This window comes from Atractosteus spatula, chromosome 5 (genome assembly GCF_055471065.1).
Source record: "Atractosteus spatula isolate fAtrSpa1 chromosome 5, fAtrSpa1.hap1, whole genome shotgun sequence".
Classification (NCBI taxonomy): Eukaryota; Metazoa; Chordata; class Actinopteri; order Semionotiformes; family Lepisosteidae; genus Atractosteus; species Atractosteus spatula.
The window spans coordinates 8120202-8137066 of NC_142710.1; the positions used below are offsets into that span (position 1 = coordinate 8120202).

The window sequence follows — 16865 nt, forward strand, 5'->3', positions numbered from 1 at the left end:
AAATGGAGGAGGTGGAGAAGAAGAAAGGAGGAGAAGGAAAAGATGAAAGGGAAGAAAATGAGTTTTCACTGTGACATTTGTTTGAGCTACAATTAAGGTTGGCAACACTTTAATCACCTGAGCCCATTATCTGCCTGTCACTGAAACCAAATGAGCTTTAACTCACCTATTACCTTAAATTATATCAAACAAATCATTCTCCTTATAGATAGTCTTACAGGCCATGTTTTTAAAAATCATGCAAAAAACAGATGGATCTTTCGCATATCAAATTTATTTTTATGTGCTAGAAAACACTTCAACAAAGATAATTTTTTTCAAAAACTTGTTAGAAAAAAATTCTAACAAACAATATTATAAATGGATAGGAACTAGTAATAGGTTTCTTCCATGCTGCAAAGAGAAGAGAGAAAACACAACATTTTGGCTATGAAGCCTTCTTCCACACCTGAAGAAGGCTTCACAGCCGAAACATTGCAGACTGCAAATGCTGATGCAGCTACCCACGTGAACTACTTATAAATGGATATTGATATTAAATACGAATATTGATATAACATTTTTCATCCATTGTTAGCTTTGCTAAGCACCTTCTCTTGAGTTTAAGATCAAGCAGACAAATCATTAGAAAGAATGTATCTAAAGAACAGCAGCAAAAACTGACAAATTCAATCAAGTCCCGTCATTTCCACTGTAAACAATTTATCCCACTGTAAATGATCATAAATGGCTATCTGGAAGTTCCTGAAGCTTGAAAATCTAAAACTTAGGGTCTAGAAGTGTTGGGAGATGTTAAATATTCTGCACAATGTTGCCTGGCTGGAGATCATCTTCTCATCCCAAAATATCTTGTGTTTCTTATAGATCCTCCTGGGAATCGGAACGGACCTCAGGGATCCTCACTTGGCACCACCCTTGTCTTGTTCCTTCCTTGTCCCACCCTACCCCTTTGTATGGAGCTGTTCGATGATTTCAGGTCCCTTATCAATCAATGTCTGTGTTCCACTCACTTAGAAATCGGATCAATCGGCTTTTTACTTTGTCCAGTCATCATGTGATGAATCCCCTTTGTGGAAGGTGGCTCCCCTGGGGTACATTCAGGAACCAGCTGGGTGAGGTCTGGGATTAATGGACACTGGCAAGATGATAAGCGTTCCTTCAGTTTGTAAACCTTTTAATGTCCTCAAGCTTTTCATGACTTTCTACCAGGGTTCCTGCTCTCTTAGCTTCATGTGTGGTTCAATCTTCCAGCTGTAATCTGGGACTCCGATCTTTCTGGAAGCCTGGGTGCTGTTGGTTGTGTTGCTCGGCTCCCGGAAGATCGGAAGATCGTGGCACCTTTCCGCCTCTTCCCTCGCCTTTTCCTTTTCAGTCCGAACACCTTCTTCCATCTCTTCCCGGAAGCGGTCCTCACAGCGTTTTCTGTAGCTTTCCTCCCGCTTCCTCCAGCACCTCCTCCCCTGGGAAATCTCCTCATTCCTCGCACATTCCGGTCCCCTTCCCCAAACATCTTGACTCCCTATCCTAAATTCGTAGGGTCTGCGCCAATCCGTCCACAGCAGACTGATCCCGGATCTCCCCAAACTCTCCTTCCGGTGCATTACTTCCAGCTGCTGCAAGTGACTGGTTTCCTCGTACTCTCTCCTTTGCCCCTCCTCCCAGCATTGCCTGAGTTCCCTCATCAAAGCTCCCATCCTCTTCCTGTCCCTCTCTTCCTTAATTGTTTCCTGCAGCTCTGTAATCCATGCTTCTCGATTCTCCATCTCGTTCTCATCGATCCTCAGGTTTTCCTCCACCCACTCCTCGTACTCCCTCTGGTACTTCTCCTTCAGCTCCACCTGCTTCCTGTTCAGGTCCCTCTCGTATCTCTCCTTCATGATTTGCCTCTGTCTGGCCCTGATGCTCTCTTCCACCTCCCAGTACCTCAGATTGCTGTAGAAACTGCCCTGGCTTTCCTGCAGCATTTCCTCGATTTTCTCCAGGAGCCCCGTGACTTGGACACAGTTGGCTGTTTTGCCGGCACGGAGAACGTGCCACCTGTGTCCGCACTTTTGCACGAGTCGTCGGAGGTCCCTGCCGCCTTGTCGAACGAACTCCTCGGGCGTCTTGCCTTTCAGTTCCTCCCCACGTGTGAACAGAATCATTGCGTGACTTTCGGCCATCTCCCCAAAAAAGCTCAGCGACTCTGCTAATCTCTGGACATTTGGATTCTTCCCGATGGGGACCAGCAGCAGAAAAGCGTGAGGCCCCGGAGAGGTCAGGCTAAGACATCGCCTGATGTCCAGCTCAGTGTCTTTCTTCGGAAAACTACTGTGGAACCAATCCGGAGTGTCCACTACTGCCACCTGCCTCCCGGCCACTTCCCCTCTCCTCTTCTCACTCTCTTTGGTCACAGCCGAACCCTCGACTTCCGAATGGAACTCTCTTCCTCCTAAGATGAGATTCCCTGTGGCACTCTTCCCAGCTCCAGTCCTCCCCAGCAGCACCAGCCTCAGCTCGGACACCCCAGCAGCCAAAGGATCAGCTGGGCCTCTCGCAGACAGCCCTGCGTCAGACAAAATAATCAATCAGGATTAAATGGATCGCTCTGTCTGACAGGTTTGTTTGTGTACCAGATTTGAAAAAAAAGAGTGTTAGATTTTAGGCTAACAGAAATCTTTCCTTCTTTTAGGAATTTTCCTTGAAGCTTTAACACTTGGTAGAACTTGGCAACAAAATCTGTACTAAAATACAATTAATTTAAAATGTCTTTTTCCTGCCAGATGATATTCCCGAAATGCCTTGCCCTTTACTCACCCAATTAAATGGGAACAAGCCAAGCTTTCAAGTGGTGCGAATAGGGGCTTTGTGTCTTTTCATAGCTACTTGACCTGCTGGGGACACACTGGTGGGGGTGGAGAGGATCCCCATTACCTGTAAAGAGCTCTGAGTGGAGTGTCCAGAATTGCGCTATATAAGCGTAAGGAATTATTATTATTATTGTAATGCACACACTATATACTATATAGAGTACTATCACACCTCCTTGAACGGCAGTGTGAAACAGGGTGGTGGGAAGAGAAGCTTGGCAAGATTAGGAAATGGACCGGAATCGAATTTCTCTCTGAACTTACCTGGGGGAGGGCCTTTGTCAGTCCTGTCTCCTTTCTGGGAAGCACTTCTCCCCCGTTCTGCGCCCCTCTCCCTCTTCAACTTCACCTCGCCCTTCAGATCCTTCAGCTGCTCAGTACGTTGGCGAAGCTCCTCCTCCACCACTGCTAGTTTTTCTTCCCAGTTCTTCTTGATGTCATCTGCTCTGCCAACGGCTTCTCTGTAATTTGCATCATAGTCCATTCTGGCCTTCTTGAGTTCCTGGCACTTCGCTTCATACTTCTCCTGGATGATTTGTTTTTTCCGGCGTTCAGAGGCAATTTCCCCTTTGAGCGTCTCCATTTCCTGCGTGACCTTGCTCTCTTCCTCCTTGTACCTCTCCTCCAGCTCCTTCACTTTTCTCTTCAGCTTCTCCTCGTACGACCTCCTAATGTCTCTGCAAAGCCCTTCAAGCCTTTCTCGTTCCTCGTTCTCCTCTTCATCACGATGCACGGCTTTCCTCTTTGTGGGGTCCTCCTCGAACCTCTTCCTGAGCTCCGCTACTTTCCCTCGACATTTGCTGTCATATTTCTCTTTAGCGTTCTCCATTTCCGCTTGTTGCTGCTGCCGTAAGTTTAAGAATTTGCTTTGTAAGAAGAGCAGACGGTTTTCCTTATCAGCCAGTGCCATAGTCTGACACTCGCAGTCCCGTTGAAGAGCTACACACACGTTTTCAATGTTGGTGAGCTTCTCCAATGTCAGTGAGCTTTGGTTTGGAATAAGCTCTTCAACATCTCCTCTGTCCTCGTTCTCACTGTGCTGGGAAGCTCGCTGCAGCTCCTTGTATTTCTGCTTTAATTCCTTCAGTACTTCCCTGAGCTCTCTGTCTTTCTCATGCAGTTCCTCGTCACACCTGGCCCTGATTGCATCTCTTTCCCTCTCTGCTTCTTCCAGTTTTGTCTTCAGCTCTGTCTCTCTCCTTTTCTCTCTCTCTTCATATTGCTCTCTCGGCTCTGTCTCTCTTCTGCTGCTCTCCTGCTGGTGCTGAAGCCTCAGTGTCTCTGCTCTGTCTCTGTGCTCCTCCTCACACCTCAGCTTCACCTCCCTTCTCTGCCTTTCCATCTCCTCTGCGTGTTTCTGGGTCAACTCCTCCATCTCCTGCAGTAGCTCCTCTCTCAGGACTCTCTCTATCCTGCTCCTCTCCTCTGCTAAAGTGTCTTCCGTGGCTGTTGTTTCCTGCTTGCACTTTTCATCGTCCTCACACAGGTCCTTACTTTCCGTCTCCTTCGCTTTCTTCTGTAGCTTCCTCAAAACCTCCTCCTTTTCCTCCCGCATTTCTTTATATTTATTTTCGATGCCTTTCACTCGGTCGCACGCTTGCCGATAACTTGCCTCATACTTAATTCGGGCTTTCTTGGCTTCTTCACACTGCTTCTGATACTTGTCCTGGAGGCGTTCCACTCGGGCCCGCTCGAGCTCGATCTCCTTGTGCAACATCCGGACTTCGTTCTTGGCCTCCTCGGCTTTCTGTTTCAGCTGCTGCAGCTCCGTCTCATATTCTCTCCTGAGCGCTTCTTCCTCGTGACCATGCCGCTCATGTACCCCTGCTTCCTGGGTCAGACTCTCGGCGCAAGGCTTCTCCGACTCGGCACCAGGCTCTGCAAACTCTACAAGCTGGCGGCGTCTTCCTTCCGGCTCTGCTCCATTCCCGCTTCCCCTTGTCTTCCTCGGCTGATCTGTTTTCCCGGGAACCCCACACTCAAAAGTCTTTCTGAGCTCTGCGACCCTTCTGTGGTATTTCTGCTCCACCTTCTCCTCTTCGACACGATACCTGTGGTCTAATGTATTTCTCAGACTCCTCAGTTTGTCTTCCTTTCTTATCAGGACGATCTGCTGTTCTTTAATGCTCGTCCTCAGTTCCTCTTGTGCAGTTTTGGATTTGAGGAGCTCGTACAGAGTGCTTTGGAGTCTCCCCATTTCTTTCTGGTGTTTCTGCTTCAACTCCTCCATCTCCTGCTGGAACTGCTCGCTGAGGACTCTCTCAATTTTAATCTTCTCCTCTGCTAATGACTGTTTTGCCTTCTCGAGCTTTTGGTCCTTCTTTCCTTCACATTCCTTTTTTAGTGCATCTAATTCCCTGACCTTATCTTCCAGTCTCTTCTCCAGGAGCTTTTCTCTGCTCTGGAGCTCTCCATGTTTCTGCTCCAGGTCTTTCCAATCTCTCCTCATCGCTTCCAGCTGTCGTTCCAGTTCCTTCTCTCCTCCGCACTCCTCCTCTCTCTGCCTGTCCCCCTGTATCTCTCCTGGGCTGAGCTCCTCTTCACCCTGCAGGTCCAGCTCTTCGCCTTGTGTAGGACTGTCCTTTCTGGACTTGGACTCTTTCTCCTGCAGTTGATCTTCCAGCTGGTCCCTGATCGCTGCTTCACACTTCTCTGTTTCTCCCAGTTTAGGATTCATCTCCATTTCTCTCCTCTTCTCCCCCCGTTGATGTTGCTCCCTCAGTTCTTTCTCTCTGCTGCTCAACTGCTCTACATAGTGGACTCTCACCTCTTCTTCCATCCTGTTTTGTACCTCTGTAGATCTTGTTTTCATCTCCTCCATTTCCCTCTGCAGGCCTTCATATTTCTGTTTCCATTCCTCCATCTCTTTCAGAAATCCCTCTGTGAGCTCCCTCTCTCTCGGAGCCTGCTCCTCCTGGTGTCTCTCTGCTCCTCTCCTCTGCTCCTCTCTCACCTCTGTCTCTCTCCTGCCAATCTCTTCTTCATACTTGACTCTTAGGTCTGGTTCCAGTCTGCACTGCTCCTGTGATATTGTGTCTCTCAGGTGCTCTGTTTCCCTCTCCTTCTCCCTCTCATATCGCTGTCTTAACTCTTCCATTTCCTCCTCATATTTCTGAGTTATTTCACCCATTTGCCCCTGGAAATCCTCCCTGAGTTCCTTCTCTGTCCTCTTTATTTCAGCTAAACTCACTGTCATCATCTCAATTTGTTCTGCTCTCCTGTCAAGCTCTTGTGCTGACTGCTCTTTCCCTGCCTGCATTTCCCTCTGCAGGTCTTCATATTTCTGTCTCCATTCCTCCATCTCTTTCAGAAATCCCTCTGTGAGCTCCCTCTCTCTCTGAGCCTGTTCCTCCTGGTGTCTCTCTGCTCCTCTCCTCTGCTCCTCTCTCATCTCTGTCTCTCTCCTGCCAATCTCTTTTTCATACTTGACTCTTAGCTCTTGTTCCAGTCTGCACTGCTCCTGTGATATTGTCTCTCTCAGGGGCTCTGTTTCCCTCTCCTTCTCCCTCTCATATCTCTGTCTTAACTCTTCCATTTCTTGCTCATGTTTCTGAGTTATTTCACCCATTTGCCCCTGGAAATCCTCCCTGAGTTCCTTCTCTTTCCTTTTCATTTCAGCTAAACTCTCTGTCATCATCTCAATTTGTTCTGCTCTCCTGTCAAGCTCTTGTGCTGACTGTTCTTTCCCTGCCTGCATTTCCCTCTGCAGGTCTTCATATTTCTGTCTCCATTCCTCCATCTTTTTCAGAAATCCCTCTGTGAGCTCCCTCTCTCTCTGAGCCTGTTCCTCCTGGTGTCTCTCTGCTCCTCTCCTCTGCTCCTCTCTCATCTCTGTCTCTCTCCTGCCAATCTCTTCTTCATACTTGACTCTTAGCTCTTGTTCCAGTCTGCACTGCTCCTGTGATATTGTCTCTCTCAGGGGCTCTGTTTCCCTCTCCTTCTCCCTCTCATATCTCTGTCTTAACTCTTCCATTTCTTGCTCATGTTTCTGAGTTATTTCACCCATTTCCCCCAGGAGCTCCTCCCTGAGTTCCTTCTCTGTCCTTTTCATTTCACCTAAGCTCTCGGTCATCTTCTTGATTTGTTCTGCTCTCCTGTCAAGCTCTTGTGCTGACTGCTCTTTCCCTGCCTGCATTTCCCTCTGCAGGTCTTCATATTTCTGTCTCCATTCCTCCATTTCTTTCGGAAATCCCTCTGTGAGCTCCCTCTGTCTCTGTTCCTGTCTCATCTCTGTCTCTCTCCTCTTCTCTCTCTCTTCATATTGCTCTCTCAGTTCTCTCTCTCTTCTACTAATCTCTTCTTCATACTTGACTCTTAGCTCTTGTTCCAGTCTGCACTGCTCCTGTGATATTGTCTCTCTCAGGGGCTCTGTTTCCCTCTCCTTCTCCCTCTCATATCTCTGTCTTAACTCTTCCATTTCTTGCTCATGTTTCTGAGTTATTTCACCCATTTGCCCCTGGAAATCCTCCCTGAGTTCCTTCTCTGTCCTTTTCATTTCAGCTAAACTCTCTGTCATCATCTCGATTTGTTCTGCTCTCCTGTCAAGCTCTTGTGCTGACTGCTCTTTCCCTGCCTGCATTTCCCTCTGCAGGTCTTCATATTTCTGTCTCCATTCCTCCATCTTTTTCAGAAATCCCTCTGTGAGCTCCCTCTCTCTCTGAGCCTGTTCCTCCCGGTGTCTCACTGTCAGTTGCTCTTCAACTAAACTCTTGGTCATCTTCTCTATTTCTCCTGCTCTTCTGTTAAGCTCTTGTGCTGAATGTTCTTTCTCTGCCTCAATTTCCCTCTGCAGGTCTTCATATTTCTGTCTCCATTCCTCAATCTCTTTCAGAAATCCCTCTGTGAGCTCCCTTCCTCTCTGAGCCTGTTCCTCCTGGTGTCTCTCTGCTCCTCTCCTCTGCTCCTCTCTCACCTCTGTCTCTGTCCTCTTCTCTCTCTCTTCATATTGCTCTCTCAGCTCAGTCTCTTTCCTGATAATCTCCTCTTCATACTGAGCCCTTAGTACTTCTATTCTGGGCTGTCCCTCTTTGGTTCTCTCTTTCATCTCCTCCATTTCCCTCTGCAGGTCTTCATATTTCTGTCTCCATTCCTCCATTTCTTTCAGAAATCCCTCTGTGAGCTCCCTCTCTCTCTGAGCCTGCTCCTCCTGGTGTCTCTCTGCTCCTCTCCCCTGATCTTCTCTCATCTCTGTCTCTCTCCTGCCAATCTCTTTTTCATACTTGACTCTTAGCTCCTGTTCCAGTCTGCACTGCTCCTGTGATATTGTGTCTCTCAGGTGCTCTGTTTCCCTCTCCTTCTCCCTCTCATATCTCTGTCTTAACTCTTCCATTTCCTCCTCATGTTTCTGAGTTATTTCACCCATTTGCCCCTGGAAATCTTCCCTGAGTTCCTTCTCTGTCCTTTTCATTTCACCTAAGCTCTCGGTCATCTTCTTGATTTGTTCTGCTCTCCTGTCAAGCTCTTGTGCTGACTGCTCTTTCTCTGCCTGGATTTCCTTCTGCAGGTCTTCATATTTCTGTCTCCATTCCTCCATTTCTTTCGGAAATCCCTCTGTGAGCTCCCTCTGTCTCTGTTCCTGTCTCATCTCTGTCTCTCTCCTCTTCTCTCTCTCTTCATATTGCTCTCTCAGTTCTCTCTCTCTTCTACTAATCTCTTCTTCATACTTGACTCTTAGCTCTTGTTCCAGTCTGCACTGCTCCTGTGATATTGTCTCTCTCAGGGGCTCTGTTTCCCTCTCCTTCTCCCTCTCATATCTCTGTCTTAACTCTTCCATTTCTTGCTCATGTTTCCGAGTTATTTCACCCATTTGCCCCTGGAAATCCTCCCTGAGTTCCTTCTCTGTCCTTTTCATTTCAGCTAAACTCTCTGTCATCATCTCGATTTGTTCTGCTCTCCTGTCAAGCTCTTGTGCTGACTGCTCTTTCCCTGCCTGCATTTCCCTCTGCAGGTCTTCATATTTCTGTCTCCATTCCTCCATCTTTTTCAGAAATCCCTCTGTGAGCTCCCTCTCTCTCTGAGCCTGTTCCTCCCGGTGTCTCACTGTCAGTTGCTCTTCAACTAAACTCTTGGTCATCTTCTCTATTTCTCCTGCTCTTCTGTTAAGCTCTTGTGCTGAATGTTCTTTCTCTGCCTCAATTTCCCTCTGCAGGTCTTCATATTTCTGTCTCCATTCCTCAATCTCTTTCAGAAATCCCTCTGTGAGCTCCCTTTCTCTCTGAGCCTTTTCCTCCTGGTGTCTCTCTGCTCCTCTCCTCTGCTCCTCTCTCACCTCTGTCTCTGTCCTCTTCTCTCTCTCTTCATATTGCTCTCTCAGCTCAGTCTCTTTCCTGATAATCTCCTCTTCATACTGAGCCCTTAGTACTTCTATTCTGGACTGTTCCTCTTTGGTTCTCTCTTTCATCTCCTCCATTTCCCTCTGCAGGTCTTCATATTTCTGTCTCCATTCCTCCATCTCTTTCAGAAATCCCTCTGTGAGCTCCCTCTCTCTCTGAGCCTGTTCCTCCTGGTGTCTCTCTGCTCCTCTCCTCTGCTCCTCTCTCATCTCTGTCTCTCTCCTGCCAATCTCTTCTTCATACTTGACTCTTAGCTCTTGTTCCAGTCTGCACTGCTCCTGTGATATTGTCTCTCTCAGGTGCTCTGTTTCGCTCTCCTTCTCCCTCTCATATCTCTGTCTTAACTCTTCCATTTCCTGCTCATGTTTCTGAGTTATTTCACCCATTTCCCCCAGGAGCTCCTCCCTGAGTTCCTTCTCTGTCCTTTTCATTTCACCTAAGCTCTCGGTCATCTTCTTGATTTGTTCTGCTCTCCTGTCAAGCTCTTGTGCTGACTGCTCTTTCTCTGCCTGCATTTCCTTCTGCAGGTCTTCATATTTCTGTCTCCATTCCTCCATTTCTTTCGGAAATCCCTCTGTGAGCTCCCTCTGTCTCTGTTCCTGTCTCATCTCTGTCTCTCTCCTCTTCTCTCTCTCTTCATATTGCTCTCTCAGTTCTCTCTCTCTTCTACTAATCTCTTCTTCATACTTGATTCTTAGCTCTTGTTCCAGTCTGCACTGCTCCTGTGATATTGTCTCTCTCAGGGGCTCTGTTTCCCTCTCCTTCTCCCTCTCATATCTCTGTCTTAACTCTTCCATTTCTTGCTCATGTTTCTGAGTTATTTCACCCATTTGCCCCTGGAAATCCTCCCTGAGTTCCTTCTCTGTCCTTTTCATTTCAGCTAAGCTCTCGGTCATCATCTCGATTTGTTCTGCTCTCCTGTCAAGCTCTTGTGCTGACTGCTCTTTCTCTGCCTTCATTTCCCTCTGCAGGTCTTCATATTTCTGTCTCAATTCCTCCATTTCTTTCAGAAATCCCTCTGTGAGCTCTCTCTCTCTCTGAGCCTGTTCCTCCTGGCGTCTCTCTGCTCCTCTCCTCTGCTGCTCTCTCACCTCTGTCTCGCTCCTCTTCTCTCTCTCTTCATATTGCTCTCTCAGCTCAGTCTCTCTCCTGATAATCTCCTCCTCATACTGAGCCCTTAGTTCTTCTATTCTGTGCTGTTCCTTTTTGGTTATCTCTTTCATTTCCCTCTTCAGGTCTTCATATTTCTGTCTCCATTCCTCCATTTCTTTCAGAAATCCCTCTTTAATCTCCCTCTCTCTCTGTGCCTGCTCCTCCTGGTGTCTCTCTGCTCCTCTCCTCTGCTCCTCTCTCACCTCTGTCTCTCTCCTGCCAATCTCTTCTTCATACTTGACTCTTAATTCTTGTTCCAGTCTGCACTGCTCCTGTGATATTGTCTCTCTCAGGTGCTCTGTTTCCTTCTCCTTCTCCCTCTCATATCTCTGTCTTAACTCTTCCATTTCCTCCTCATGTTTCTGAGTTATTTCACCCATTTGCCTCTGGAGCTCCTCCCTGAGTTCCTTCTCTGTCCTTTTCATTTCAGCTAAGCTCTCGGTCATCTTCTCGATTTGTTCTGCTCTCCTGTCAAGCTCTTGTGCTGACTTCTCTTTCTCTGCCTTCATTTCCCTCTGCAGGTCTTCATATTTCTGTCTCCATTCCTTCATTTCTTTCAGAAATCCTTCTGTGAGCTCCCTCTCTCTCTGAGCCTGCTCCTCCTGGTGTCTCTCTGCTCCTTTCCTGTGCTCCTCTCTCAGCTCTCTCTCTTCGTATTGCTCCCTCAGTTCTGCCTCTCGCCTGCTGCTCTCCTGCTGGTGCTGAAGCCTCAGTGTCTCTGCTCTGTCTCTATGCTCCTCCTCACACCTCAGTCTCACTCTCTCGAGTTCTTCTGCGTGCTTCCTGGTCAACTCCTCCACCTCCTTCCGCAGATATTCCTGGAGCTCCTTCTCTGTCCTTCTCTGCCCTGCTGACATCTCTTCCCCTTCATTTGTCCTCTGACATTCCTCTGCTTCAAATTTCCGCCTCATGTCCTCTGATTCCTTCATCAGCTCGGCTAGGGCTTCACTCAGGTCTCTCTCTCTTTTAACACCTGCTTCTAAAGTGTGTGTCATTTTCTCAATTGCCCTGGACGTCTCTTCCTCCACTTTCCTTTGCATCTCCTCCAGCTCGTTTTTGTGCTGCTCCTTCATCTTCTCCTGTTCTGTGTTTTGCTTTTCCAGTAAAGCTTTCTCTCTCTCCCTTTGTTTTTCTTCCGTCTCTCGTTCTTTCACTTTGTATAATTCTTCCCACAACTCTTTCAGCTCTTTTGCTCTATTAAAGACTTCCTCTGCCCATGTTGTCCTCTCCTCTTCGAGTTCTTTCTCTTTGACCTGATCCAATGGCTTCATTGTATCAACTTTCCTGACCTTCTCTTCCAGACTCTTCTCCAGGAGTTTTTCTCTTCTCTGGAATTCTCCGTGTCTCTGCTCCAGGTCTTTCCAATCTCTCCTCATTGCTTCCAGCTGTCGTTCCAGTTCTTTCTCTCCTCCACTCTCCTCTCTCTCCCTGTCCCCCTGTATCTCTCCTGGGCTGAGCTCCTCTTCACCCTGCAGGTCCAGCTCTTCGCCTTGTGTAGGACTGTCCTTTCTGGACTTGGACTGAGTTCCCTCTGCTATGCTGTCCAGTTCCTCCACAGCCCTCTGCCTCCCTGTCTCCATCTTTCTCTGCAGCTCATACTTCATGAGTTTCAGTTCCTCTATTTGCTTGCTATCTTCCTCCCTGATGTCTCTCTCTTTCTCCTGCAGATGACCTTCCCGCTGGTCCCTGACCGCTGCTCCTTCCTTCTCCGTTTCTCCCAGTTTAGGATTCATCTCCATTTCTCTCCTCCTCTCTCTCTCTTCATATTGCTCTCTCAGCTCAGTCTCTCTCCTGATAATCTCCTCTTCATACTGAGCCCTTAGTTCTTCTATTCTGAGCTGTTCTTCTTTGGTTCTCTCTTTCATCTCCTCCATTTCCCTCTGCAGGTCTTCACACTTCTGCCTCCATTCCTCAGTCCCTTTCAGAAATCCCTCTGTGAGCTCTCTCTCTCTCTGAGCCTGTTCCTCCTGGTGTCTGTCTGTCCTTCTTTTCTCTTCAGCTAAACTCTCGGTCATCTTCTCGATTTGCTCTGCTCTCCTGTCAAGCTCTTGTGCTGACTGCTCTTTCTCTGCCTGCATTTCCCTCTGCAGTTCTTCATATTTCTGTCTCCATTCCTCCATCTCTTTCAGAAATCCCTCTGTGAGCTCCCTCTCTCTCTGAGCCTGTTCGTCCTCGTATCTCTCTGCTCCTCTCCTCTGCTCCTCTCTCAGCTCTGTCTCTCTCCTCTTCTCTCTCTCTTCATACTGCTCCCTCAGCTCTGTCTCTCTCCTCTTCTGCCTGTCCTCATATTGCTCCCTCAGTTCTCTCTTTTTCTTTCTGAACTCTTCTTCATGCTGAGCCCTTAGTTCTTCTTTCACTCTGAGCTCCATTTCCCTCTTCAGGTCTTCACATGACGGTTGTGTCTCCTGTCTTGTTGTGTTCCATATTGGTTCCATCCCAGCTCCCAGTTTTATTCTTTCCTCGGTGTGTTGTGGAGTGTCCACCCACATTTTCCTTTCAGTGTTCTCCCTCACCTCTGCCCCCTGCATCTTGGCTAGTGTCTCCTTGTCTTCTCCTGCCTTGCCTTCTCTGTCCTTCTCCTTCTCCTCTGTGACGATCCCTCTATCCCATTTCCTGCTCCACTGTGGGATCAATGTTCTCGCCTCGCTCTCCCCGTTTTTTCCCGGTCTCCCCCCTCCCTCCGCCTGTTCCCCTTGCCGGTCCAACCTCGGGGATCCTCCCGGCTCGTTTTCCAGCTCGTCCCGGCTCTGCGGTTCCTCGCGGCCACCAGCCATCTCCGTCTCTTCTTCCCGAGAGCCCTCGGCACGCTTCGGCCTCACTTCCTCCTCCCGGCCCTGCGGCTTTCCCTTTACTTCTCTCTGGATCCTCCCTCTGCTGAAGTCAAACCCTCTCTTTATCGACTCCAACCTACTGCCCCGTTTTCCCACCGCCCTCCTGGGCAGAGAGCTGGGCCGCGACACCGGAGTGCTCACTTCCACGGCTGTCTCCTGCGCTTTGTCTGCGAGCCTCTCCTCCGAGTCCTGTCCGTGCCGAGAGCTCCTCCTCCACATCTCGTCGATTTTCCCCAGCAGGTCCTCCACCTGTCGGCGGTTCCCCATGTCCTCGTTATTGAAGACGTGGTACCGCCTACCGCACTGATGCAGGAGCTTTTGCAAGCCCCCGGGCTGCCCCCTGAGGTACCGCTCGATGGTCTCCTCCCCGAGCCGGTCCCCGTGGGTGAAGAGGACGAGCGTGTAGTTCCGGCAAGTCTCGCCGAAGATGTCTTTCATGATCTGGAGGGCCTCCTCCTCTCCGGCTCTGAAATCCCCGATCTGCAGCACCAGGAGGAAGACATGGGGCCCCAGATTGGGCTGCAGCATGCACATCCGGATCTCGCTGCAGGTCTCCTTTGGCCAGGTCTCAGAGCCGAGCAAATCGGGGCTGTCGATCAGCACGATCCTCCTCCCGGCCACGGTCCCGATCCTCTTCACGCAGCCCTGGGTAACCTGGGACCGGCCGTCCTCGGACGACGTCTCCACCTTTCCCAGGATGGTGTTGGCAGCGGCGGTCTTCCCGGCCCCCGCCCTCCCCATCAGCATCACCCTCAGGCCGGAGGGGCTGCGCTGGCCCAGCGGGGGAGCTACGGCTTCGCTGCCCTCTCTCCCCGCCCGCCTTGGTCCCGGATCTAGGGGGAAAAAAGGGGAAATTATGGCGGGTCAGTCGATCCACAAAGGATTTTCTATTTTCGGAGGCCCAATAAGCCAATAATCATCCCGATGTCAGGATGTCAGGATCTTTCCCGACCCATTTTAGAATCTGTGTCAGTACACAGTAATCCATCAGTCACACACAGATGTACAGTATATAGGATATAGGAGTCGGGGCACAGTGGAGCTCCATGAATTTATCATTTCCCTAAAGCTCTGCTGTTAGCCCGTCTACAGCCGTGTGAAAGTACGACTTCAGCTCAGTTGTAAGAATTCCTCACCGGGCTGCACGGCACGTTGGCCAAGAGCTGTACAGCCCAGGCCCCTTTCTCCCCAAAGAGCATCATTCTCCCCCCCCCCTCATTTCACAGAACGTTGTTTCTGATTTTTTAAAACATTCTTTCTTTTTCCTTCGCTCTGAGCGCCACATCGTCTTTTGGACGCCTCACCCCCCTCCCGAGTGCATTTTTTAAAGAGAGATGCCCTCGTCGTCAGCCCCCGCTGGCCTCACGCCGGGGGTCTCTTGTCAACCTGGGGAACTCATCGGCTCGAAACGGCGTTCACTGCGGCTCCCTGTCACAGAGCGTATCTCCTTTACCCAAGTGATACGGTGCCGCTCTGTGCGCTGGTATTTTCAAACGATATGATTTGCCCTCTGTAACAGGTGCTCTGCTAATCTCCTCTGCACGAGTTACACTGGTCACCCCATCTCACACTTATACTCACAACAGACGTCAGGAAAGAAACCCTATTCTTTCTCACAGGGATAGGTTTGTCATCTTAAAGAGCTTTTACCGAATAAAGTACAATAACAACTCATAATACTCAATATCACATAATCCTCAATGTTATTTGGTGACAGTTTTTGTTAATTTTGTTAATGTTAAAAGCCTGCTCACGCAATAAAAAATATGCATGCACTATTGTAGAAATGGAAAGGGACAGGTGCTTTGACTTGTTTCTACAAAGTCTCGCACAACTGTCACTGAGCCACACGGGAAAATATTGCCACATATTTGCCAAGACCTGGCCTGTTGGCCAGCAGCTGTATCACCCTCCAGCTCAGCGCTGGCAGCCCCACTGGAGCTCAGCAGTGTAAGCCTGGCCAGTACCTGGATGGGAGACTCCTGGGAGAGCTGAGGCTGCTGCTGGGAGAGGTGTTAGTGGGGCCAGTAGGGGGCGCTCACCCTGCGGTCTGTGTGAGTTCTCATGCCCCAGTGTAGTGATGGGGACACTCTACTGTATAAAAGGTGCTGTCCTTTAGATGAGACAAAACCGAGGTCCTGACTCTCTGTGGTCATTAAAAATCCCAGGGCGTCTCTCGAAAAGAGTAGGGGTTTCACCCCGGTGTCCTGGCCAAATTTCCCCCTGGTCTTTACCCATCATGGCCTCCTAATAACCCCCCTCTCTGAACTGGCTTCATCACTCTGCTCTCCTCCCCACTGAGAGCTGCTGTGTGTGAACAGACTGGAGCTTCATCCAGGTGGGGGGACACACTAGTGGGGGTGGAGGGGATCCCCATGACCTGCAAAGAGCTCTGAGTGGAGTGTCAGGATAAGTGCTCTATAAATGTAAGGAATAATCATTATTATTATTTTCACTCTTAGAAAATTTGTTGTTAAATTTCAGACAATATGGGATTGTACGTAACGACTAATATGAGGTGGCATATTTAGGGGTAGCAGCTGCCACCCTGGCTACACCCCTGGGCCTGTTTTGTCCCATCAATATCCGTGTGGCTTTCCGGCTTCCAGACAATCAGGCTCTGCCACTGACCCTCGAGAGCCAGCGAGGAATGGGCCGACCCTCTGCTGAACGAATTCAAGTCCTCCTCACAGCCAAACCCCGAACCTAAAGCCGCCATCGCTCCCCACACACACGGTGACCGGCCGCCCCAACAGCCCGGCCTCAGCCCACACAGTGACCAGAACTCAGCCCGCGGGCCCTGCCGGAGCCGAAGGACGGGGAGCTGCCGGAGAAACTGCAGCTTGGCTCTCACCATTTCCCCATCACCCCCTCCCCGCCCCCTCCCCCCCCTACTTCCCCTCCTGTCGTAACCTCGCAGAAGCCGGCATGCGGACTTCCTGTTTCAAAAGGGGCGAGTTGTAAAAAAAATAAAAACATTTTTTTAGGGCATTTTTACTATGCGTCTCTGCCTCGATTCTCTGGCTGCGAAACCGGAACGGACGGCCCTCCCGATCATCCGGGGAGACGGAAGCAAACTGCTGATCGCAAAGCGAAAGTAAAAGCACTGCCTTGATCTACAGCCCGCTGGTCCTGTACCATTAATCTACGTCAATCGGGACAAAGATGGATAGAACGAGCAACGTACCTGTTGCCATAGGTCTGCGTGTGAGACGATGATGATGTTGATGATGAGAACCGGGCCGGCAGTCCACAGAGAGCAGCAGCAGCCACGATGCTGCTGCAGTTTCTGAAGTGACTCACGGATGTTGTGGTTTCCCACTCACATTCACAATAAAACAAGCAAGCCTTGAACAGGAACATCTTCAACACATGACGGCGTTTCAGCCTGCAGAGGAAGAGAGGCCTCCCACTCTGCTGCACGGTGCACACTGTCTTGAGAGGACGCTGGATGCTCACGTGAGGCGAAACATATTTTCCCAGCCATGGACCACAATTCAGCTCTCCATTATTTTGTGATTTGAACCTGGACAGGACTGAGAGTATAGGAGAGTATAGCTATGAAGACAGGACTGAGAGTACTGGAGATTATAGTTATGAGGACATGACAGAGAGTAAAGTTGTGAGTAAAGGACACTGGACAGGACTGAGAGCACTGGAGAGTATAGTTGAGAGGACAGGACTGAGAGTATAGGAGAGTA

General features: G+C 49.4%; 1 protein-coding gene across 1 annotated transcript; it reads right to left on the reverse strand.

The window, feature by feature from the left end:
- Window positions 1-1105: 1105 nt before the first annotated feature.
- Window positions 1106-16451, reverse strand: LOC148833949 (uncharacterized). Its single transcript, XM_088916146.1, has 3 exons — window positions 16352-16451; window positions 3114-13997; window positions 1106-2545 (listed from the first exon to the last, which is right to left on the reverse strand). Exons 1-3 carry the CDS (start codon window positions 16359-16361, stop codon window positions 1203-1205), a joined length of 12237 nt encoding a protein of 4078 aa, XP_088772272.1. The 5' UTR covers window positions 16362-16451; the 3' UTR covers window positions 1106-1202.
- Between the last annotated feature and the right edge of the window lie 414 nt (window positions 16452-16865).